Here is a 25,217-nt window from a genome sequence, read left to right as displayed (position 1 = left end):
AAAAAACTAGTCCATTAGATTACTGTAGGGGCTCCTTAGCCAAGGTCTTTTTACATCAAAAGTAACCTAAAAAGATGCCTTTTGTGGAAACTTTATGTGGATTTTGAGTGTGTTTATGTGATTGAAATATTATTATAACTTTCAAACAACCTGCCTGTTTACTCGCTTTTTCTCTTCATCATCTCCTTCCTCCGCTTTCTTGTCCTCCTCACACTGGTATCTGTGCCATCACACAGAACTGCCCAGACAGAGAAGGGGAGAAGGTGCCTATGTGCTTTGTCCACGGGCTGTTCTGCCATCCACATGGCGACCATCATAATAAGTTGTAAGTTGTCCTGAGGCCCCAAGGCGGCAGGCTCTACAGACGTGAAAGGTGGAATTTTAAAGATTTCTAGGTTCAGTCTAAATTTTTACAGTGTTTAGGATCTAATCACATACTAGCTCAAGTCTAACAGCAAACACAGTGTATGTTGAATAAGAAAAATTCTGTTAAAATTCCAAATTTTTTTTTGTAAATGCATAATTCTTCATTTCTTTAGTTACCTATTACAGCTAGTCAAGTTTTGCTATTTTGCCTTACATTTGCATTTAAAGCACTTTAGAAGTCTGGAAGAAAGGAAAAAACAGCATAAAGAAGGCCTCTATCTGAGTGATACTTTGCCTCGAAAGAAAACCACATCTTCCATCTCCCCACACTTCAGCAGTGCTACTATGGGGAGAAGCATCACCCCAAAGGTAGGACACGGGAGAAACCATGGGCTTCCCATTCCATGAGTCTTCTTGTCATTATATTCACTGACGTGCAAAGGCCTTTTAAGAAAAGTGCTAAATAATAATTCATTAAATTTACTTGTTAGACATCAGGACTAAATTGCATTTTCTACCTGTTCAGAGGACACCTGAAATTGTATGCTCTGGGGCCAAAGAGCAGGACCCAGATGATGAATGGAATTCACTTACATGACAGACTCCTCGGGGCCACATCCCACATCTGGAGATAAGATAGAATGTAGCCTCTGTGTTCCAGGAATAACAGCAACAAGTGTTTATTCAGACATTTTCATGTGGCTGACTCTGGGTTGAGCCTTTTATGTGGATTGTCTCATTTGAAAATCCAGCAGCATTATGCAGTAGAGTATTGATTATCATCCCAGTTGTAGGTATGGATAAACTGAGGTGTCATAAGACTAAGTGAGTAACCGAGGAGCCCTCAACTGATATGTAGTGGAGTAGAATGTGGACCTCTGTGATCTGACACCCAGCCAGAGCTCTCCTTCCTGGTCTGCTGACATGCCTGAGGGGATCATTGTGGAAAGAGAAGAGGCAGGTGTATAGGAGGTTCTGAATAAGACAAGCTTTTGAGGTCTTCCCCAGCACTTAATCAGAGTAACTTTGTTTTCATCTATTACATAAATTTGTGTTTCAAATGTATTTTATCTACATGAAGAATTTTGCTATTTTTTGAAAATGCTAAAACCATTAGGGTGTCAATAGGTTTTTTCAGTTTCAGCCTCTCACAAAACTGAGGGTAGATAAAAATGGGTGCATTTGTAACAAGAGTAGCTGTTCCCTGTTCTTTTGCATGGTGCGCATGCATTCTTGGCCCTGCATCTGCCCTCTGCTCCTTATGCATGAAGGACTTTCAGCCATTCTTTCAGGTGGTTTTGCACAGTGTGTTCCCCAACTGTCTTCACTATTGGAATTGCTGCTGTTGGAGGAAGTGCTGTGATATTGTGACTACCCTGGAGCTTCTTGGGAGGGCCAGTGACTGGCCTTAACAACTTAGAATCAACAAATGAAACGCAAAGACCTACTTTCTCTGCCCTGTACACTTAGATAAGAGCTTTGGAAACAGGGATATGGCCATTTCCTAAAGGTCCATTCAGCCTGTAGCTTGCCTGAAGTACTCCCTCCTGCTTCCTGCAGGCTCACCTGCCCTTAGGACAGAGTAACAGCTGTGGAAGTGTGCTCCCTCCCTCACTGGCAGCCATGGCCAAAGACTCAGAATCTCGGAGGATGCTCAGAGGTACGTACCTTCTAAATCAAATATCGTGGTCTTTTGTTAAGCATTAGTATTCTTCAGGGGAGGGAAGTGAGAACAAGGGTGGGGATGGTTAGAGGAGAGATCAACCAAAGGCCTAATTTTACTCTTAATGTGTTCTTTTTTGGGAGGGATATATAACTTTTCCTATTTTGCATATAGCTGGTACATTTTAAACATTCCCATGATACTTTATAGATTTGATAGAACTCTCAAACCAGAAAAAACCCTAGAGAATTACTAACCTTCCCATTTGATTAATAGAAAGAAAAGCGAGACCAGCGAGATCCAAGGAGATTACCAGGGCACTTAACCAAGATCACACTCACCTGGGTTGTGTCTGAGCCACTATGTTGAATGAATCTTGTGCTAAAGAGTCATTGAGCTGACATGGTAAATATAACACCAGTGGCTCAGAAAGGAATTCTCATAGGCCTTTTAATGTAGATTTGAGCCTTTCTGCTTCATAGTTGTTATGTTTCATGTAGACTTTGACTCAGCATTTTTTTTGGTAATAATGCATTGCATTTATAATGGGGTTCTCAGATAGTCTTCTTAGGGCTAGAAGAAATTACTGTAATGTAGTTCCAGGGCTGAGCTTCTCACTTAGAGGATTAGATTTCTCGTGTTTACACAATAGTTTTAAGTCAACAAGTTACATTGCCCTAACTTTTGAGCAGGCATGATGCTAGGTACCAAGAATGCAAATGAATGACAGGAAGCTTGCCTTTGAAATACTTATAAGTGAGGAAGAAGGACACAGACAGATGATTTCAATAAAATGTGGTAAATGAAATAATAGTGGTATGCCCAGGATATAAATGGAAATGCTTTGAGGATGGCAGGCATTTGGCCTCCAAATACATTTATGCATTGATGGGATTGAAACCCTTCCCTCTAAGCAGGCTGGAATTTAAATCTAGCAGTCTTGCCTCTCTGCCAGTGGTGCTGAGAGATAACATTGGTTTTCCCTCAGCGGGGAAAAAAATACACACACACACACACACACACACACACAATACATATGTACTACATATACGTATATGAGTTTATATATGTGTACGTAATGTGTATGCTTATGTATATATGCTATATCAACTGGAGTGAGGTTTTCAAATCATTACTAAAAGTAGAGGGTATAGTATTCATAATAGGTTTATAGTGTATAAAAGACATTTGCAATGGTGATATTTGAATCAAATACACCAGACTTTATTTTGCCAGTTTCTTAAGCTCAAAATATTCTTTTAACATTTATAAATAATAAACATAAATTGGTCTATTTTGGCTCTCACTTATCACTATTAAGTTGTGGGTCAAGTCTATTTGCTGTTTAAATGTTTTTCTGTAATATTTACATATAAATACATATATCTACCCCACACATATTGTATTTGAGAGCAGGTCTCACTCTGTTGTCCAGGCTGGAATGCGGTGGTATGTGATCATAGCTCACTGCAACCTCTGCCTCCTGGGTTCAAGTGATCCTCCCACCTCAGCCTCCTGAGTAAGCTGGGATTATAGGCATGTGCTATCACACCTGGCTAATTTTTGTATTTTTTTTTTTGGCAGAGATGGGGCTTTGTCATGTTACCCAAGCTGGTCTCGACCTCCTGGGCCCCAGTGATCTCCCACCTTGGCCTCCCAAAAGTGCTGGGATTACAAGCTTGTATTAGACTTCTTTTTAAATATGTTTTTCCCACAGGTGGAAGACATCAAAGCTTAGATTGGCCACAATACCAACAAGGACCATTAAGCATTTTCATGTACTTCAGGTGTTTAAGAGAAAGAGCAAGCATTTGGGAAAGAGGGTGGGATCACAAGTTATTATACTCCATGTTAAAAGTATTTTCTTGCCAGGTTTGGTGACTCACACCTGTAATCTCAGCACTTTGGGAGGCTGAGGCACACGGATCACAAAGTCAAGAGTTTGAGACCAGCCTGGCCAACATGGTGAAATCCTGTCTATACTAAATATACAAAAATTAGCCGGGCATGGTGGCACAGGCCTGTAATCCCAGCTACTTAGGAAGCTGAGGCAGGAGAATCGCTTGAACCCAGTAGGTGGAGCTCGTAGTAAGCGGAGATCCAGCCTGGGCGACAGAGTGAGACTCCATCTCAAAAAAACCAAAGAAACAAACAAAAAAGACTAAGAAAAATTAGACCTTTATAATACATGAATAGATTTACAAAAATCAGGAGCCATTATCGTTTTACAGGATTCTTGTGAGAATATGGTGAAACCGAGGGAAAGTTTGATCTCAGTTATTCTAATCTACGTTCCCCTCAAGTAATGGGAGTCCCATGCCAGTTTCATACAGGAAAACTGAGCTAATTCCCTTAGGCCACATTACTGATGTTCTGCTGCAAAATCAAATCTGTCTTTGATTTTTCTTTTGTGCTCTTGTTCTTCATTGATATATCCTTTATGCAGCTGAGAAGACTGCAGCTTCACTCTTTCTCTGCTGTAACTGTAAAGTGCTGTTCCTCTGGAAGAGTTTCATGTAATGCTGATGGGGCAGCTTCTGAGGAAATGGAAAACTATTACATGCATGTTGGTCTAAGGAGATGTGTTGTGTGAGGGCAGCCTACTGCCTTTGGCTCCCCTACCCAGAGGAGAAGTTAGGGACTATAGTTCTTAGAGCCCCAGCAGACTGTAAAACTGGCAGGATTTTCTACACAGCCAAGACCGGTGGCTCACAAAAACCAGGAAGGATGGATCATAATTTCGTTTAGAATCGTTTGACGAGTACTTGTTAACTTCATTAAAATAGCAAATACAAGTAAAATTCCATGGTTTTGAAAAAATTATACCTGGCATATGCTCATTAATTCACATTTAGTAGACCTAATCATCTTTTAAACTTACACAATTAACTTAAATGCGCCTTTTTTTTGCTGCTATTCGTAATGGATACATCAAGGATGATGGTGTAAGTATAAGCCGCACTCTATCAGCACTGTTAATAGAACTGACAGCGTGAGTCGGGCAAACAAAGAACTTTGAGAGGAGAGTTTAAAACAGAGAGCTGAGAAACTCAGCTTCTGAAGTTGGAATGGTTATTGGCTTTTGAAAACTTGTGAACTATTCCTTTGTCAGCTTTAGAATGAATGAAATCTTTGTCCTTTTGTTTCTGTTAAATGCAGGAAAGTCCAAGAAAGGTATGACAACCTCCTTGTGTGGTGTTTTTGTTTCCAGCAAATATTAAAAGGTCATTGTCAAGTCATGTTTAAGAAATGATCAGATTTAACACTGTACTATGGTGGATTTTTAGTCTAGTGATTATTTCTTTTACACAATAAGAGAAAAATTGTACATTTGCAAGAATCACAATGCGGGGTGCAGCTGCTGTTCATTCACAGGCAGCTGCGTGACCCTCTTTGTTTTGGATTTTAATCACAAGGTCAGGCCCTGCAGGAAACGTGAGTGCTGTAGAAGCATTGTTTTGTAAGATTCAGGATCTAGATAAAGAGAATAGTGGGCATTGTGATGTATATGAGCTAAGTATAAACCATGATTCTCCTTTATCAAGGACAGGTATAAGTAAGGCAGGCTACGTGAAAGGGTGAAAGGATTTAGGAAGCTCCCACTTATTCATTCCATTGGAGCCTGTTTTCTAAGAAAGACTTAGTGGAGAGTGAAGTAGAGTTTAAATGATTGGCTTGAATAAGTAAGATGGCTATTTCCTGTGGTGAGATGGAGGAGATGTTGGATGTTAGACAATGTGTTATAAAATTTAATGGACTGTGCTTCAAATAATTGAATGGCGTTTTACAAACCTGAGCTCCTGAAAACTTATTTGCTACTGTCTGTTTGGAAAAAGAATTGTTTGATAGTTGTAATTTGTTTTATTCTTCCTTTTTTTTGGTTTATGAATTTGTGTGAAAGGTTTTTTTTTTTTTTTTTCTTGTAACATTTGACTATGCATGTAACAAGTTTGTTGTTTTTTTTTTTTTAAGTTTATTGAGTTTTTCTCTGTAAACTTAGATTTAGTCTGAGACTGTGAACATCATACCTTGTGAATTTGGTATTGTAACTAACACCATCAGTGAGTGCATGTTGCAAGTGCTGTATGTTTTTTCTGTCTCCTTGTCATCCTTTTTGATTTTGTATCTTTTTCCCTTTCTCCATCACTCTCCTTCATCATTCCTGACTTGTCCTGTGCCCTCTTCTTCTGGCTGTGGACTGTCGTTAGGAAGAATGAATTCCTCAGCAGGTGAGCTATGACAGGCTGAATTGACAGAAATACTCATTAATTTTATCCTCTTAACCCCAGGTTGTGCTTTTAGTCATCTTACTTTCTATGTTACAGCCCAGAGAGCCGTATAAAGGTATATACCACATATTGGGAATGTATTGGCAGGACTCTACACATTCTGTAATCATTAACTCACAGAAGATGTTTTAGGTCCAGTTAGCCAGAATCCAGCTTAAAAATAATAATAATAAACAGTCCTTGCACATTTGGTCTCTTGGCTCTCCCAGGCAGTAAGAGCTGAGCTGGTTTGGGCCCCTTGTATGGCTGTGATTAGCAACAAGCCTCAATTAGGTCTTGCTTTATACACCTTATAAACTGCCCCTTCAAACTGTTATTTCTGTCTGGATAGGACAGATTTAGAGCATTTTCCAGGACCCTTTTACTGTTTTAGTTGCTTCCCCACTGCTGAATGTTATTCTTGTTGCATAATTAAAAAAACAGAAACCAAATAGTCTCAGGGGTTGGGAAAGTCTCATTTTTCCCAATCTAGTTTCTTTGCTCCTTATCAAAAAGTAGATGCAGTCCACTTTTTTATTTGACCATTAATATAGTTGGAATCTATAGATGAAAAGATAAATTTATTCAGTGACTGTTTATTTTATGAAATCCACATGCTAAATAAATGGGGGTAAACTGTGGTGCACAGGATATGTGTCCCCCTTCCTCGTAAAGCTTCCATGGGAGTGGAGGCCTGGGCCAGTTTACCACCATTTTGGTGTTCCTTCACTGAGACAGCATCTCTTCTTGGGCCTCCTATCAGGTTACCCAGCCCCATCCCCTGATCTTCTATCGTGTTTTGTGTGTTGAAAATATCTATGCCTTTGGATGGCCAGGCCAGAGCCTGAATCTTAAAATGAGCTATTTGGAATCACACTGGTTCAATTACAGGATCACAGGAGAGGGGCCCATGCCCTTATTGATAATTGCAGGAGTAACCTGTTTTGGGGGATTTGTTCAGCAGGGAGGAAGCTAGGTCAGGTCACAGTGGGGTTCACTGTGACCAATAAAGTATTGCCAGTAGGCAGAAATGAGTAGCTCCATGAGGTGAACTTTTCCACTCACACTGGATTTATGGGAAGTAAAAATCCTGAGTTGGGAAAGAGATGCTTATTATTGACCTCATGCTTTTTCATTTAAGTTGCCATGAAAATGTAAAATGCTTATCCTACCACCAATGGCTGGGAGATTCAGTCCTAGAGTCAAACCTCAGCAACTTGTGAGTTGGTCTGGGGAATTAATGTTCACAACCCTTAGCACGGTACAAATGGTAGTGTCGCTGCCCCTTCTACATACACCGGAAACATTTGAGTCATTTTGGTTTACTGTCTCCTTCACTCATAAGTTCTATTTTGTTATTCTGTGATAGTTTTAGAAAAGTAACCAAAAAACAAAGAGAAAAAACACAACCCTGGAAGATCTGAGGAGCAGACATATAGTTGCTATGAGGAGAGGGCTCACCTTCTTTCCTGCTTTTCCAAGAGGGTGGGAGTTGCTTCATATGGGTTGGTTTCGCCTCAATATGGAAAACTCAAGGAGAGGAAGAGGTTGTGCCAATGTTATTCGTTGCCAGAGAGATAATTCTTGTATGTTTTAAATTACACGGCTGTCGTTTAGGGATTTGTTTTTCATTCTACAAGGAAATATCTTCCATGTAGTTGGTGCCAGTGTGAAAGTTTTCTATGCCACAAGCCTTTTTTTGAAATCATAAGAAAATATACATGTGTGACCTTTCAAATAATTTGTTTTTTTTTTGTCATTTGCATAATAAATAATTGGAAACAACTTAAAAGGAGCAATTAGTAATTCCAAAAGTTCAAGTATCAAAGGTAAATATTTGAGGAATGAATTATTTTGCCTTCCTTAAAAAAAGGTGCAGCTTCATGCATATGACTATACCAGCTTCATTTAATGCTGTGTGCATTGATCGTTATAATTCATGATACTCTATTCAGTCTTGTGGTGTGCTTTTATGTTTTACATCTTCCCTTAGCAAAATGCTATGTGGCTTTAAAAAAAAAGTATGTATTTATAATTTATAATGGCAGATTATATTAAGGTAACTTATTTTCCCAAAAATGTCTTAATCCAAAATAATCTATTTTCACTTAAATATCTAAAACCACTCCAAATACTAATGGTATGAACACTCTGCATGAAACTAAAACTATTTTGCAGAAATTCTGACATGTAATGCTTTGTTAAGGCATCATGGATGTGGCTTCTATTTTTAAATGGAAATGTTTAATCAATCACTGAGAAAACCATTGAGAATTACTTCCTTTCTTTCATCCTCTTGTCTACTATCGACCATTTCATTACTACTAAAGCTTTTATTGAAAGGTAGGTAGAGCACAAAAAAGAAAGGAAATTCAAAGGGTCCACTTGTGAACTCTTAATAGCTCTGGTAATAACTCCCTGGGTAATGGAAACTATTTGAGTAGACATTTCTCTTATCAGAGATAAAGAGATTACAAACACTAGTTCTGGCTAAAGAAAAGTTTTTTAATGTATTGAGGAATTTTTAATCAATATGACCCCTTCTCCTGAGTACATAATAAATAGAGAATTGGGAAGAAGAAAATTTAACTTGTAATTCCCTAAATCACCGGTCAGAGAGCAAGCCATAGCAGTAACACAAGGTAAAGCCAATAACCTAATGTACCAGCTGACCGGGCATCAAGGTAAAGAAAAGACCTCTTATTTATAGTGCTTTTTGTCCTACTGATGCCCACATTTTCAAATGGTGATTAGCAACAGCTTGTGGAAGGCTGATTGTTATGGTGGGAAAAGAAGAGAGCTAAGGTAATTAGGAGGAACACAATCATTGGAAGGATTGTTGACCCTGAATTAAATAAGTAATTGACACACAAGAACAATTGAGAAAGAGAGAGAGAAAATAAGAAAAATGTGTAGTTTGAATCTTAACCAGACTAAAAGTGTCAGTGACGGTATGAGACATGCGTTTCTCAAATCCTGCACATGAAAGATTCTGCCTGCTGTTTTATGACCACACTGAGTGCTCCTTAAATCGAATATTGTTGAAGAAGCACCTGCCCTAAACCCTGGTGTTGCTTGTCATTAGGAGGCGTCTTACTTCCATTTGAACACGCTATTTCTAGAGGATTCAGGGCCTTCGATTGTGTTTCTGTTTGGTTTCTTTTGTGTTTCTGTGTGTCACTGTATTATCCTGGGTTGTGCTGAGATGTAGGAATGTCATAGGAAAGTGTCAAGTGATCCTACTGGGGAGGAAGAGTGCTCAGCAGACCACTTCTTTGAAACTGTTGCTTGCACTGAGCATGGTGCTCTTTCTTTGTTCTTCATGGCTTCAAAACAAATTAGACCAAGGCCCAAGCTTCATAGGCAGATGTTTCTCGTTGCTGGCTTGAGTGTGTAGACGTTTTAGATTCAAAGACTGAAAAATGAGGCCTGCTAATGTATTTATGGCTCTTCCCTTAGGTTATAATCACCAACAGATGAGTGAAGGACACAGGCAGAAATCTGAATTTTACAACCGCACAGCATCTGAATCAAATGTCTACTTGAATAGTTTCCATTACCCAGATCACAGCTACAAGGACCAGGCCTTTGATACTTTGAGCCTAGATAGCTCTGATAGCATGGAGACCAGCATCTCTGCTTGCTCACCTGACAACATCTCTAGGTAAGATTCATTTTTTGGGTAAGGGTTCTGGTTTGGAAAAGAGCCTACTGGTTACAAAAAGTAAAGCCATCAATTTGGGACATTGTATATGCACAAGCCCAAATTTTTCAGACATAAAGGGTCTGTAATGCAGAAGAGGCTGCTATCATGATGGCCTTTGAAAGTGGTTTCTCTTATTTTGTGTGACTTAGCTAGTCAGCCATCATATAGTCTGTTTCTGCCCTTACCCTGTTTTTCTCCACTTGAGCTCAAATTTACACTGTGCTTTAAAATGGATTTGCCTCTACTGGTTAGCTCTAAGCTTCACTTACACTGCTTTTGATTAAAAAAAATAAATACTTTCCAACAATAGTCAAAACTTTAAAGGATTTCTTACTCTTATATTTGTTAAAAGGAAGCTTTTTGCTATTCTGTGTGTTAAAATTTTTGTAAGGATTTAAGTGTTCACATTTGTATTTATACTTTGAGGCAAGCAAAGGTGTATTTTGTATTTCTTAACATACAAATCTGGCCATGGTACTCCTCCTTTTCTAAAGCTTTGATGTCCCACTACCTACTGTCAGATCCCGAAACCTGGCACTCTAAGTCCAGCCCAACTCCCATTCATTCTCCCAATACACCTCACAGAGCTTAATGAGTGAGAGGATGAAGGCCTTTCAGATCTCTGTGCCTTTGACTGTATTGGTTCTTAACATTTTCTCAAAGGATAAGCACAAAATCAGGGCTTAGTAAGTTAATAATAAGTATCAGTGTAGGTAGTGTTCAGAATACTCTTCAATAAGCCAGTTTAATAATTTTGGCAGAATGGCGATTTTATGCAGAATTGACTCTCAATTGTCTCTTCTCTATGACCCAAGGCCTATTTTCTGAGCAGCATATTTGTTTACACTGTAAATAATGATATTGAAAAAGCAAAAACATTGTCTGACTCATGTAACTTTCTGGTAGTTACAAAGTGATGTCTCAACAGAAAGTGAAGGGCAAACGTACCCACATCTCTGAATAATGCTGTCATCCTACAAATGTTTTTTGTGACATAATAAACCACGAGACCAAGTTTATGCAACCAGAATTTCAGCATGGAATTACCTCTTTAATAGGCTTATAATTTACGGATATTTTAGTACGTAAGTTAAAAAAAATCTTAAGCAGAGAAGATTTTTTAGTTTTTTACTCTTCCTTCTAGCAATCTTCAAAAAATTTCCAATTAAGGATGCTTTATCAGAATACACATTCCAAACATGTTTCTCATTACCTGCTTCCCTGATGTTTATCACTTATTTTCCATCATAATAATGGGTAAGAGCTTATCTTACAGTATCATGATTTTTTTTTAACTTGATGGTGGTACAGAAGACAAATGCCTGTTTTTATCTCCCCTTTGCACTTGACCTTTTACAGGCATCTTCTATTTTGGCTTCAATTTTTTGACATTCAGAAAATCTCGTAAGACAGTGACATTAAATACTACTAGTAGTTTCTGACCGTGGGGATTAGTTATCTGCAGTTCCCAGCACCACTGAGGCATTCTTATGTAAAACAACTATGGAAAAGGATCATGGCCACACATAACTGTTTGCCAGGAATTACCATTCTGCAATAGTGCTATCATGGAAAGAATTAAGGGACAGATGTACCTCACCACACAGAAACACACACAGACACAAAAGGTAACCAAGTGAGGTGATAAATGTATTGTTATTATTTTTTTTGAGACAGAGTCTTGCTCTGTTGCCCAGGCTGGAGTGCAGTGGCGCAATCTTGGCTCACTGCCATCTCTGGCTCACGAGTTGAAGCAATTATTTAGTCTCAGCCTCCCAAATAGCTGAGATTACATGTGCCCACCACTACACACGGGTTAGTTTTTGTTTTGTTTTTTGTTTTGTTTTAGTAGAGACAGGATAACACCATGTTGGCCAGGCTGGTCTTGAACTCCTGACCTCAGGTGATCAGCCTGCTTTGGCCTCCCAAAGTGCTGGGATTACAGGCATCAGCCACATTAATTAGCTTGATTGTAGTAATCGTTTCACAATGTATACATATGTCAAAACCGCATGTTATATACTGTAAATATATACAGTTTTTATTTGTCCATTATATGTATAATCAATAAAGCTCGTGGTGGGGGGAGGAGGGAAGACATTTAAGCAAAGAAAATGGTAAACAGTGAAATCTAAATAAACGTTGACTATATGAACAAAGGGATAAATGGGGATTAGGCTATTGGTGAGTTTGTTTTTACTAACTGGCGAGTTTTCAAGATCTGAAACTTGGTGAAATTCAAATTATTTTCAAATGAATGGGAGATATGAAACATACATATTTGATGTCACAAACAACACTATAGAATATAAATATAATTTTGTGCCCTTATATGCCCTACATTTCTGTCTTTGGCTTTCTCAGTTGGGCCAATGAAGTTTATCCCTTTCCATCCGTGAAGTCAGGTATTCACAATGAAGGAGAATAAGAATTCCTGTACAATAATGAAAGATTTTGTTCCCTTAGATTCTTGCTAGCTGAAGAAAACAGAACTTACTCTTTTGTATCTCCCAACTGGCTAATGGAAATAATGAGAAGACACTGTTATGTTCTTCTCTTTCATAGGAGAAAACATCTGGCTAAAAAGTGGTTCGGGGTTACTCTGCAAAGTGCAGCCTAATTGTTAAGCTTGTAAGGATCCGGTGTTCCTTTTTTTTTTTTTTGGAGACATAGTCTCGAGTGCAGTGGCGCAATCATGGCTCACTGCAACCTGCAGCTCCTGGGTTCAAGCGATTCTCCAGCCTCAGCCTCTGGAGTAGCTAGGACTACGGGTGCATGCCACCACGCCAGCTAATTTTTTATATTTTTAGTGAAGATGGGTTTCACTGTGTTAGCCAGGATGGTCTCGATCTCCTGACCTCGTGATCTTCCCACCTCAGCCTCACAAAGTGCTGGGATGACAGGCTTGAGCCACCGCATCCAGCCAAGGATCTGATATTCCTAAAACAGTTCTCTCCTCAATGGATATGTTTTGTAATGGAGCTGTCAGTACTCATTTTAGGATAAACTGTACGCCCTGTGTTCTCTTCAGTAGAACTCTTAGCCCTAGGTTTAAACCATCCTAGCTTTGATTTGCAAAAATGTAATTTGAGAATACTATATTAATAATTATCTATAACCAAGAGGGCTCTGGTTCTTCATTTTTATATGAATTTTTAATGAATTTATTTTTATATGAATGTGTCTATCAAACATGTATCCCTACTCTGTGCCAGGTTTTATGCTACAGAGACACAGGCACAAAAGTCTGTCCTCAAGAGGGTCTTGTAAAGAAGACAGGTACTTAAATGAGTATACAAGGACACATACATTAGAAACAGCATATGGTCCCCGTAGCCGAAACAGCAAAGTAAATACATTTTGATCTGAGTTACAGTCTCTCTTTTCCAGAACAGTCAAATAGAATGTAAGCAAGTGAAAAATAAAATTTCCTGTTTTGTGTTCAACATTTTCAAGTTTTCCCTTTGTCTTTTACTTACCCTGACTGTTCTTGCACCTTTCACACCCTTTGGTTTCATCTTTTTATCACTTGAGTGATAATCTTTCCCATCATTTCTTTTGAAGCTCTTAAATCTCTTTATACAGCTTCCTCATTGGTATCATGAGGGGGTACTCTTTACAAAACTGGCTGCTATCTGTCCATCCCTCCTATAGGAGAAATCATGTTTTAATTGGCATCATGATTTAAGGAATAAAGTGTCCACCCATATAAAGCGACAACAAAAAGCAGCAAAGCAGCTCGTAATATATATTCCCCAACTGAATAAAATGACTCCAAACATTAGGCGTCATTTATATAGAACATTGGCGATAGTCTTGTTGGTCTGATATCTTTAAGTCATTAAACTAATGGCAAGGACTCTCATGGGGCCATTATTTTTAGACTTTGGAGGAAGCATTTAGAAGTCACACTTTGTAAGATTTGGTTTTGGTTCATATACCTATGAGTAAACCATTGGCATTATTTTGCTTGCCTATATTTTGTCTTCTAAACTGAGGTAAGTCAGTGTCACCTACAGTTTTCAGAGTTGAGTTGATTTGCCTTTCCAGTCCAATGACTCATAAGTAACATTCTTTAAATTATAAATGCTTGGATTTTGTCATGCACCTCCCTTGACCCTGTGTGTGTGTGTGCATGTGTGTGTGCATGTGTGTGTGTGTGTGTGTGTGTGTGTGTGTGTATTAGAGAGACTTCTTAGTGTAAACCAATATTCTTAAAAGGCTTTGGTGTTTGATTCAGTGCCAGCACTTCAAATATTGCTAGAATAGAAGAAATGGAGAGACTTTTGAAGCAGGCTCATGCAGAAAAGACGCGGCTGCTTGAATCCAGGGTAAGCTTCATATTTTCACGCCGGAGGTCTATGATACGGTGGTGCAGGAGCCCTGCACTTGGCATCAGGCAATACTCCTTAAGGAGCTGTGTGATCCTGTAATAATCATTCAGCCTTTCTCAATCTCATTTTCTTATCTGAAAAATAAAAATGTTAGATGATTTCTAAGGCTCTCTACTGAAGTGGATTTTGCATAACTTGAAATATATGTATATATAGTATTGACATAGACCAAAATGAACACTTTGTGTTGTTTTTTTTTTTTCTTTTTGATGGCTGCTTTGTGTTCCTGCCAAGGATCAGGGAGGAATCCTATGTCTTTATGCATCGTTTCTTCCTTCCCAGCTTGTGCTAACTGTACTATTGTAATATTTAAAATCCCACGTTATGATGACTGTATGTCAAGCCAGAGTCTCACTTCCTTAGGAATCCCCCAAAATGCCTTTGCATCCTGCCCTAAAGGGCACCTCCTTTCCTTTTCTAACTTCCCCATGTGCTTCCTCTGTGACCTTCAGCCAGGAAGCTGCAGAGCAACAACAGGAATTAGAGAGACCATGGCCCTCAGTTAGAAGACAGCAGTTGAAAGACAGGCTAAATCACGTGCTAAGTGCCGGAGGACAGTTTGTGAGGCTTTTTATTTAAAATGGGAGAGTTGCTGGTTAATATGAAATGATGAAATGACTGAATATATTCACAAGCTGGATTTTCACTGAAGACCAAAATCTAATTGTTAATTAAATTTAGTGGTTGCATTTCTGCAGATGATGATTTTGGAAGCTATACCAGGCATGATTATGAGTTGTTTTCTTGTAAGTTATATATTATAAGAGACTAGTCTACAAACCAAGAATCGTCTAGGTAGAATTTTCTTTTTTATATTGGTTAGAACCATTCACGTATAACCAGTATACATTAAAATAATCATTGTTATGCATAATGTTTAGGAACGGGAAATGGAAGCCAAAAAACGAGCCCTGGAAGAAGAAAAACGACGCCGAGAAATCCTGGAAAAACGGTTACAGGAAGAAACTAGCCAGAGGCAGAAGTTAATAGAAAAGGAAGTAAAAATAAGGGAGAAACAAAGGGCACAGGTTGGTCGGTCAATCTGAATGGATGAGGACAGATTGCCCCCTGGTGGCAGTTTCTAGGAGACAGCTATTCTGTGTCAGGACGGTTTCCCGGGCACTGAGCATTAGCAGTTGACACCTAAGGTTTAAGAGAAGAGTGTGCGGCAGGGTGCAGTGGCTCACGCCTGTAATCCTAGCACTTTGGGAGGCTGAGGCGTGCAGATCACGGGGTCAGGAGTTCAAGATCAGCCTAGCCAACACAGTGAAACCCCATCTCTACTAAAAATACAAAACAGCCTGATATGGTGGCACGTGCCTGTAGCCCCAGCTACTCAGGTGACTGAGGCAGGAGGATCACTTGAAACCAGGAGGCGGAGGTTGCGTGAGCCGAGACCGTGCCATTGCACTCCAGCCTGGGTGACAGAGCGTGACTCCGTCTCAAAAAAAGAGAGAAGAGTGTGCATTCCCATGCAAAAAAAAAAAAAAAAGTGAGTTCATTTCAAAACTCTTAGGGAACCACCAACCAAATGACACTTTTCTTTAGTCATGCATAGAATATTTTGCCAGGAGCAGCACCTTTTCTTCCACCCATCCTTTGGAGTACATTGTGAAAAGAATCTTTTTTGAGCAGCTTTTAAAAATGCAGCTGGATTTGCTGGGGTAAACAAATACAATATCTGAACTGAAACCTTTGCTTGGGGAATGGAAGAGTTTGTATTAAGCCATCTTTTACAAGAAAATAATCTGGAGCAGGGTAATTTTTCACTAAGCCCAGTATCTTGGTGGCGGTGGTAGTGTTTTGTTTTGTTTTGTTTCTAAACACTATATCATCACATGTGTTCCCTTTGCTACACTTGTCCTCAACACCTGTGCAGAAGCTTGTTGTACTCACACAAAATTTGGAGAAACTACACATTTTGTTTAATGTCTTAACTTGGTCATCACAGGATTTGAATCTCTGTTCTTGCCACTGTAGCTGCTTACATAATATGTTTTCTGAGGAACTAACATAAAGTTTTGTTAAGTACTATGTAATTTAAAGCTCAACTCCATTTCATCAAGGCTCACTGGACTCAAAGGCAAAAAATATCATTACTCTTACTCTTTGTGGCTGCTGGCATTTTGAGAGCATAGCAGTTAGAGACTGTCTTTAAGACTTTGTGTGCTTTGAGGAATCAGTAAGCCTGTAGCATCTGTTACAACCAAAGTACCACACAATCAAAGGTTAAGTATTGAAGGAAAAGTAGAAAGTAAAATTTGTCTATTTTATTTCATTATGCCCAACACTCTACCAAATTTTGACTTGCAGTAAAAGTCATCCATGCTTGTTTGCTATCTGAAGCCAAACGAAAAAACACAATTCTCCTTTAATCCTGATTGTAAGTTTTGCCTCCAAGTTTATAATTAGGCCATTTCCCAAGGCAAAGAGGTGGGATTATTTAACAGCATAAAATAAGACACCATTTTAGAACTGTCACCCATGGTGATATATGCTTCCTAAATCGGGCAAACTTTTATACCAGCCATCAGTAACATAAAAGACATCTAAACACTTCCTTTTGGCATCTGGTCCCAGACAGCTCATTACATTAGATCCAGTTTTGATTCTCCTTCTTTCTTTATTTTAGTTTGACTTTTCAAAACATAAATGTCTGCCTTCAATTTCTATTAGAATATATGTAAACTGACAAGCACAGCTTTGGGGGATCCTGTGGGGGCTGTACTTACTAAATAGTGTTCAGTCAATCATGTCGTGCTTGAGGTTACTTAAGGAGAATGATTGTTAAGTTGTGGCAGGGACAACTTCTGGAACCTTTACAGTGGAGGGTTCCTCAGCTGCAAGGAGCAGCCCAGAAAACTTTATGCTTCCTTCCTCTGTGTTTGTTAAGATTGAAGGACATCTTTTAAACTAAGATATATGACCGTTTTTCATTTTCTCAGCTGCCCATCTTAAGGAATAGAATCGATTGTCCTGGGTTTATCTATCTCTCCCCTGCATATTACAGCATCTTTCTGAAAATACTATCCACTTTTTAGACTCCAAATGATAAAAGCTTTATCTTAAGCTCTTTTAATCTTATGGGTATTTTAAAGCTTAGGTTTTACAGTTAATTACTGCTTCTCAACATGTGTGACCTAAAACAAAACAAATAATTAGCTATAGATGCAATGGGTTTTGCACTTTTCCAGGCTCGCCCTTTGACACGCTACCTGCCTGTCCGGAAGGAGGACTTTGATTTGCGGAGCCATGTAGAGACTGCTGGTCACAATATTGACACCTGTTACCATGTATCAATCACAGAGAAGACTTGCCGAGGATTCCTCATCAAAATGGGAGGGAAAATTAAAACGTGGAAAAAACGTTGGTTTGTTTTTGATCGGAACAAGCGAACATTTTCTTATTATGCAGGTGGGTGATAAAAAAAATTTTAGCCATATGCTCAAATCAGGAACCCTCTGTTAAAGAGCAGAGGCAATTGAAATGCAGTGTAAATAGGTAGGTTGATACGTAGCAGAATTAATGGCAATATCAGATTTGTATACATTATTTTATATTTAGATTATGTAGTTCATATATGAATTTCCTTTCTAGAAATAATAAACATTATATGTTACTTTAAAAAACGTGGTCTATGTTACTTCTAAAGTAAACTTGGGTCTCAATAAATATTAAGTAAAATTTATTCTTTAGATCAAAATATTGCCTTTTATTTGTTATTTTCTGTTTTAATCAATTCTTTAGGTAACAAGTTGCTTATGTTCCCTGCATTTTATGAAACATCACAATATTATACTGGAAGCACTATCACTATAGGGTGGGATCCCAAAAAATATTGCCTTTTAAACCAACATACCAGGAAAAGAAAAGGGGTTTGTGATTGATTGATTGTCATATGTCCCATTTTAGTCACACACAATTAGCCATAGTTGAACATCATTCAACTATACTTCATAAACTAGAATGATCTTTTAAGCACAGAGAGTAAAGCTCACTGGTAAACTAGTGATCAGTAGTATTTATTAAGTGCCTGAAATATTTTTGGATTCTTAAATATTGGCTGACAGGAAGCATACCCTACTGTATCTTATATAAATGCAGAAATATTAATGTAACTGGCATACTTATTAAGAACCTCTTATTTCCTCTTGGATCACATATGAAACATGTTCATTTTAATGCAAGTATAGCTCTGCTTTCTTTTAAGCTGCTAAAAAAGAGTGGTGCTATACAAGATGTTATGAAAAAACCTGCTTGGGGGTGACTATCAGTATGTATGAGCATCACCAGGAGTTATAAAATGTACCAATGCAATAACTGTAAATAATAGTCTAATCATTTAATCGGTCCAGTGAGGTCAGTTTATATTTATAAGGAGAAGTGTGAAAAACCAAGCAGCCTGTGGAGGAAAGGAAAGCGTGACTCAGGAGCCCCAGGATTTGGGTGAGGAGCCAGTAGGGGAATGTCTGCCTTTCACTGAGGAGCTCTTTGGGTGAGGTTCCAGGTACTGCAGAAGTTAGTGGCCTGAAGCTTATGGCCTGCCCTCCCAGGTCCCCTGCTTTGCCTCTCTAGGGCTTTTTGACCTTGGGTTTTATAAATATCTAGAGCAACTTTCTTCAGTTAATATAATTTGGTGTCTGTACCCTGCATAAACAAAACTGTATGATGTGGTATTCCCTTCAGAAAACCTCACCCAGAATTTTCCAAAAATACAACTTTAAAAGAACTTCAGACAAAACTGTTTCACTCTTCTGTGCTCCTGTTCTCTGTGAGCCTTATTTCATTCCCTTATCTATCAGCCAGGTGAGCGGTTTAATGTCCTGGCCAACTGCTTCAAACCTAAGCCCCAAGCTTCAGACCCATGTAAATGTGTCTTTCCAAATAGAAACTTCTGGTGACTTTCGATTTTTAAAAAATGCCAAAACCTTCTTGGTATATGAAAAATTACCCAGAACTCTAATTTTTTTAAAAAGACAAAAATTATATTTCATTCAGCTTTTTAATATGTATTTATGATATAACTGGCTAGTGATACCTAGTTGGGCAAATGCTGCCATTCGACTCTGTTTATAGCCATCACCTGTCAGCTTTGTCCACTCCCACCCCACCCCGCCTTTCCCATACACAACAGGCACAGGAATAGACCAGTCCCAAGGCAGTCATCCAAACTGCAGTTCAGGCTGGACTTGACCCTACAGGAGCCACGTCCCTTCTGCTTGTCAGTGAGGGAAAGGGCCATGGACTTGCGCAGGAGCTGCAAATGTGAACACTGAGTGGTAAAGTCCCAGGACTCTGTGTTATTCATGGCCCTGGCCCTCTGTCCTTGTCCTCCTGCCTATTAACTGGGATCTTTAGGAGAGTCTCTAAAGAAAACTGAGTCCAAGAAAATATGTCTGCAAACTGATGGGATAATATTGAGAGAGGCAGAATGGGTAGCGTTATCTCATTGATTTACAATAGCATTATTGCTTGTCTTAGCTCATAAACTGGCTGTGAGGCTTATATTTTTCAGAGTTCTTACTCCTATGAAGTGCCCTACAGATTAAAGTTTCCTTCTGCTTGCTTGAAACACGGACAAGATTTACTTTTATCTCCAGATTTTATTTTATATTTGCTTTCAGAAAACAAAGTATTATTATATTCTCATGAATTACTGCAATATCATTTCCAGCAAATGTTTGAGAGATGCATTGACCTTGTTCTTTCACAGAAACTGACTGACACTTACTGAACATGGTATCAGTTAAAACAGTGTTTCCCAAGGAAGAGGAAAAACAAAAAATGTGGTCCATTGGCAAATAGGTTAGGATATTCTGGATGAAATGCAATTAAATAGTTTTACTTCCTGCCGTGAATTTTTCAGGGCCATTATTTTTTAGACTAGCCTTTTGTAGTTGTTATTAGAAAAAGGGACATTAAACTAGTAAAAAATACAAAATATAACAAAACTTTTTTATGATGAAATTGTCTCTTTACCATCATAAAAGTTCTGATCTCTCACTGTTAAGCCTGAAATATTGTTTCAGATTTTCTCTATGCATTTTTATATATGTTTAAAATGTATATATATTTTTTCTTTTTTCTTTTATACACTTGGGACGGAATTATTCATTCTACTCATATCCTATTTCATATAATAGTATTTCAAGGGTTTTTTTCTTAGGAGCAGATACATATCTACTTCCATCATTTCAGTAGCTTTGTAGATTTTACTGTGTGGCTGGTCTGTAATTGAGTCAATCTTCTATTAAAGCTAAAGCAGATCTTTTGCAACCTTGTGTCACAACAAACACAAATCCATGTACATTTATTTGCACGTGCATGAGATCTTATATACAGTAACGTTTTAGAAGTGCAATTGCTTAGTTAGAGGATTTTTGCATTTTAAATTGTGTTTGCCTTACCAACTGTCTTCCAAAAGAGGCTGTCTTATGTGCACTTCCACTACTCGGGTATAATAGAGTCTCCTTCCCTGCCTCCTCATTCATGCTGTTAAAATTCTTTACTATGCTGACATGCACTGTGATCCTTGCAGAGTTTAAATTACAAAATATTTCAAGAACTATCACAGAGTGGTGCTATATGTTTGATTCGTGTTTTCGTTGTTTCTGGTTTTCTTTGTTTTTATGGTTAATCTGATGAAGTCTTTGAAAACAGTTTGGAAATTGTTACATTGAAAGGACATAAATTATTGGCCTAAAGCTTTGTTGAAAATGGGGAAAAATCAAGCACCCTGAATAAGAAATTCGATAGGAAATAAATATAGGTAGAAAATTATTTTGAATAACAAGTCAAAAAGCACTTTGTAAAAATTTTATTACAACAGATCTGCATATTAATATTTTCATGACAAAGGTAGTCTTGGAAAATGTGGAGAAATCATTTGTACTGGTGCCATTAGTGTTTATACTTTCCATGCTAACTTGAAAGTCAGTATGTTAGGTTATCTTTTGACTGCTAATCTGCTGGACAGCCTTGGGCAAAGTCATCTAGTCTCTTTGGTTTGCAGCTAGTAATTTTATTGCTTTTTTTTTAATTTTTCCAATATAGATAGAAGAGGCCTAAGGCACTAGCCTAAGTTCTCTGAGTTAATCTTAGATAATTAAATACTTTGTAAATATTTTAATGATTGTAATTGTAATGAAGTTATTATTTTTTCTGTTCCTCAGTGGTGATAAAGTATTTAACACTCATCTGTCTTTGCAGACAAGCATGAAACTAAATTGAAAGGAGTAATATACTTTCAAGCCATTGAAGAAGTGTATTATGATCATCTCAAGAATGCTAATAAGGTAAATATCAGTTTTCTAAATTCCTACAATTTGAATCCATAATTAAGAAGGGAAAAATACTTTTGGAGTCTAAGCAGTTTGAAGTTGATGTTCTGATATAACAGATGTGATCAGGATGGTGCTGGTAAAGTAAACATGAAGTTCAGTGGGATGGCTAATCTTTTTGAGGGAAAAAAATGTCATAGCAAATTGAGGAAATATTTTGGATGTAATGGTTTGGGAAACCCTAAAGAGTTACTGTGCCAGGGTTCTAAAAAGAAGCTACCATATAGTTAAGAGGGGGCTTAGTAGGGCTAAGAATACAGCTACTATTTATTAAGCTCCTACTCTCAGCTAGGTACCCTGCTAGAGCTTTACAAACTAGCTGCTGAAATAATTCATGAGCTCTGTCTGAGATTTCTTGTGCAGAAAGGCCAGAAAAACAGTCAGTCCTGAAAAAGGCTCTGGGGTGGGGGTGCAAGTTACATTAGAGCAAAAGTAATGCCTTTGTAAATTTAATAAATTGGAAATTTTGTAGAAGTCTTCACATGTCTGTGTTATTTAATGTTGTATTTTAAGATGTTTGTTTTATATTCTTTTTTCTTTTCTGAATTTTAGAGTCCTAATCCGTTACTCACCTTTAGCGTCAAGACTCATGACAGAATCTATTACATGGTAGCCCCATCACCAGAAGCCATGCGGATCTGGATGGATGTTATAGTAACGGGGGCAGAAGGTTACACTCACTTCTTGTTGTAGTGAACTGAGGCAACAGTCCACTTCAGGGCAGACTGCAATAATCTCTTAAAAGAATGAAGCCATATTCAATCCCAGATGAGAAAACCCAACAGATCCAGCGCTTGAGCTGTGTATACTCAGAACTCCTTTCATATCAAGAGAAGTTATTTGTAAAAAAGAAAGGGTTTTAATACAAACCTTGACAATAAATAGCAAAATAATTGAAGCTCCCATGAGAAAGAAAACACTATTTTGATAAACGAACATTTCATATAAACTGTTCTTAATCAACTTTTGGTTTTAGTGAAATAAACTAAACAGGTTAGAAAGTATCTATATGTACTTGGAAATACAGAATAACTTTAGCACCCAAATCATTGGCATTGACGTTATTGGTAATCAACTGGCTTTTCAAAAAAGGTAGCATTTTGCTGACAGTTACTTTGTAAACAAGCAAATAAGGGCTTGGAGGGAAATATATTTTAGGAGGAGTTTTGCCTTAATTTTTAAGTACTGCACCAAAACCAAAGACCTGGGCTGACTTCTGTTTAACAGTAGAAACTGCAAGTGATGAACTGCATTTAGTATTGCTCTAAATATCTCAAAATGGTATTTCAATGCCATCAAATGCCCAGGAAATTGACTTTGCAGTGTCACCACTGGTATAAGCTTTTTTCTCTCTCTCTCTCTCTCTCTCTCTCTCTCTCTCTATATATATATATATATATATATAAGTAATGGAATATATATATATATATGGCAAACCACTTTTTGTAGAAGAAGAAAGCAAAAATCTGTTTGTTTTAGAAAAAAAGCCATGTTATGCAACAGGCATTCTGTCATGTTAAACAGTTTTAAATAAAGAGAATATCTGACGTTAGGAGCTTGTTTCGCTGAAGATTTCTCCATTCCTGGTGCTGAGAATAAGGGCAACCAGTAGCCAGTGTCCTTTAGATTGTCTGATTTCTTTTTGTTGTGGGGCGCACCTGCTAACTGCTCCCTTGACATAGGTATGAAATCACAGCTCTGTTTTCACCAAAGAACAGACCAATTAAAATACTTATTTGCAGAAGTGGTGTAGTTCTACAAAACGGCAAATGAAGTTCAACTTAACATTCTCTATAATGCATTATTATATTATGTATTTTTTTACAATTAACCTTTTTTTTTGAGTCAATTTTTGTCAGATGAAATGACTTCAGGCAAGTCTCTTTCATAATGGTTTTTCAAGTGCCATTTATTCTAGTTTATCATGTTTTGCATGTTTGAAAGTATGAATGTGCTCTTTCCTAAAACATCGCAAATGAATAGATGTAGAGAATAATGATATTACTTAGAAGATTAAATGATTAGATTAGAAGTGTCTCTTCATTAAACTTTGTCAGACCTGACTGGGTACAATTCTTTTGTTAATTTGCAGTGTGGTTCATATACATATATACATGTTGTCAATAATATTTTGCAACTGGATGACACAATATTTTACTTGAACAGTGAAGGACAAAAATCATAATTGTGGAAGACATTTCTAAAATCTGATTTTGCAGCGATCACTTTGAAATCCTGTAGTGATATAAGACTATAATTGTTAAGATTTCATTGGTTAATGTAAAGTTATGACTTTTCTGCACTGTAATCTCTTCATAGGATTGCAAAGGTCCTCTAATCAAATTGCATGATGTAGTAAGCCTCTTAAATATGTGTGTTGAATATATTGAGTTTAGATTAAAATGTTGACCTGATTTCACATTTGAAAATAAACTCATCTCTTATTTTGAAGTTACCTATCTGTAGTATGATGGAGTATGAATTAATTGCAGACGACAATTGTAGGAACTACGTAAAGATTGTTGTGTGCTAACGTTATGATTTGTAGTCTATAAATTGAAGAATTTCAATAGAATTATCTCTGGTTACATCCTATTGCTTACAAAATGAAATGAACCCTGAAAAAATCTGACATCTTATTGTTGTCTGTTTACACAGATAACATTTATTGCTGGGGATTGCTAGGACTGTGTTTACTTATCCTTTTATCTTAAAGGGATAGGCCAGGCATGGTGGCTCACATCTCCAGTGCAGGGGAGGTCAAGGTGGGTGGATCACCTGAGATCACAATTTCAAGAACAGCCTGGCTAACATGGTGAACCCCCTGTCTATACTAAAAATGCAAAACTTAGCCTGGCATAGTGAAGGGTGCCTGTAATCCCAGCTATTCAGGAGGCTGAGGCAGGAGAATTACTTGAACCCAAAAGGTGGAGGTTGCAGTGAGCTGAGCTCACACCATTGCACACCAGACTGGGCAACAAGAATGAGACTCCACCTCGGAAAAAAAAAAAAAAAAAAAAGATACAAGGCTTGATAAAATGACATGCATCAGGCATCACCTTAGTGATTTAGTCCCTTAGAATCTACAACAGGTCTAATGGAGAATGGGCAACATAGCTCAGCATCTTTTGGAGTATGTCCTGAATTCAAGTTGCTGTCCTTACTAATGTCATTAGTAGATGAGAGGCATCCCATCTCTTGAGAGAGATCTATTCAGTCTTTATTTCTCTAACTGTTCCAGACTGTTCCAACAGTCCAGGTTCTCCAGACTGCAAACACATGCTGGATTCACTATATCCAAACTTTGCCTTTAACTCTGGTACCAATTACTGCCCCCCAAATTTATAACTAGGATAGTAAAAGTTACTTAGCTGTCTTCAGGATAGTAAAAGTTACTTTACTATCTTACATTTACTCAAAGTATTACACAAGCCACCGTAACTTTTAAATAGGAAACTACTAGATAAAACCTTACTGGTT

General features: G+C 37.9%; 1 protein-coding gene across 25 annotated transcripts in view; it reads left to right on the top strand.

The window, feature by feature from the left end:
- The window catches only part of PHLDB2 (pleckstrin homology like domain family B member 2), a 252,429-nt gene extending 229,575 nt beyond the window's left edge, over positions 1-22,854 (top strand). For 13 of the 25 annotated variants that reach the window (XM_032299126.1, XM_032299127.1, XM_032299128.1 and 10 more), the window contains 11 exons: positions 595-735; positions 1,927-2,026; positions 5,189-5,203; positions 6,238-6,258; positions 8,091-8,126; positions 9,757-9,961; positions 14,244-14,334; positions 15,279-15,425; positions 17,592-17,811; positions 21,607-21,692; positions 22,290-22,854. In XM_032299126.1, the coding sequence (XP_032155017.1) occupies positions 595-735; positions 1,927-2,026; positions 5,189-5,203; positions 6,238-6,258; positions 8,091-8,126; positions 9,757-9,961; positions 14,244-14,334; positions 15,279-15,425; positions 17,592-17,811; positions 21,607-21,692; positions 22,290-22,430 (1,203 nt within the window). In that variant the 3' untranslated portion in view covers positions 22,431-22,854. Of the gene's footprint in view, positions 1-594; positions 736-1,926; positions 2,027-4,965; positions 6,259-8,090; positions 8,127-9,756; positions 9,962-14,243; positions 14,335-15,278; positions 15,426-17,591; positions 17,812-21,606; positions 21,693-22,289 lie in introns of those variants that run through there. The other 12 variants (XM_032299135.1, XM_032299131.1, XM_032299122.1 and 9 more) reach the window with 8 other exon arrangements.
- The last annotated feature ends 2,363 nt before the right edge of the window (positions 22,855-25,217 follow it).

The sequence above is a fragment of the Sapajus apella genome, unplaced genomic scaffold (assembly GCF_009761245.1).
Source record: "Sapajus apella isolate SASKATOON/1434 unplaced genomic scaffold, GSC_monkey_1.0 scaffold40, whole genome shotgun sequence".
Classification (NCBI taxonomy): Eukaryota; Metazoa; Chordata; class Mammalia; order Primates; family Cebidae; genus Sapajus; species Sapajus apella.
This window is presented reverse-complemented; position numbering and strand designations above follow the sequence as displayed.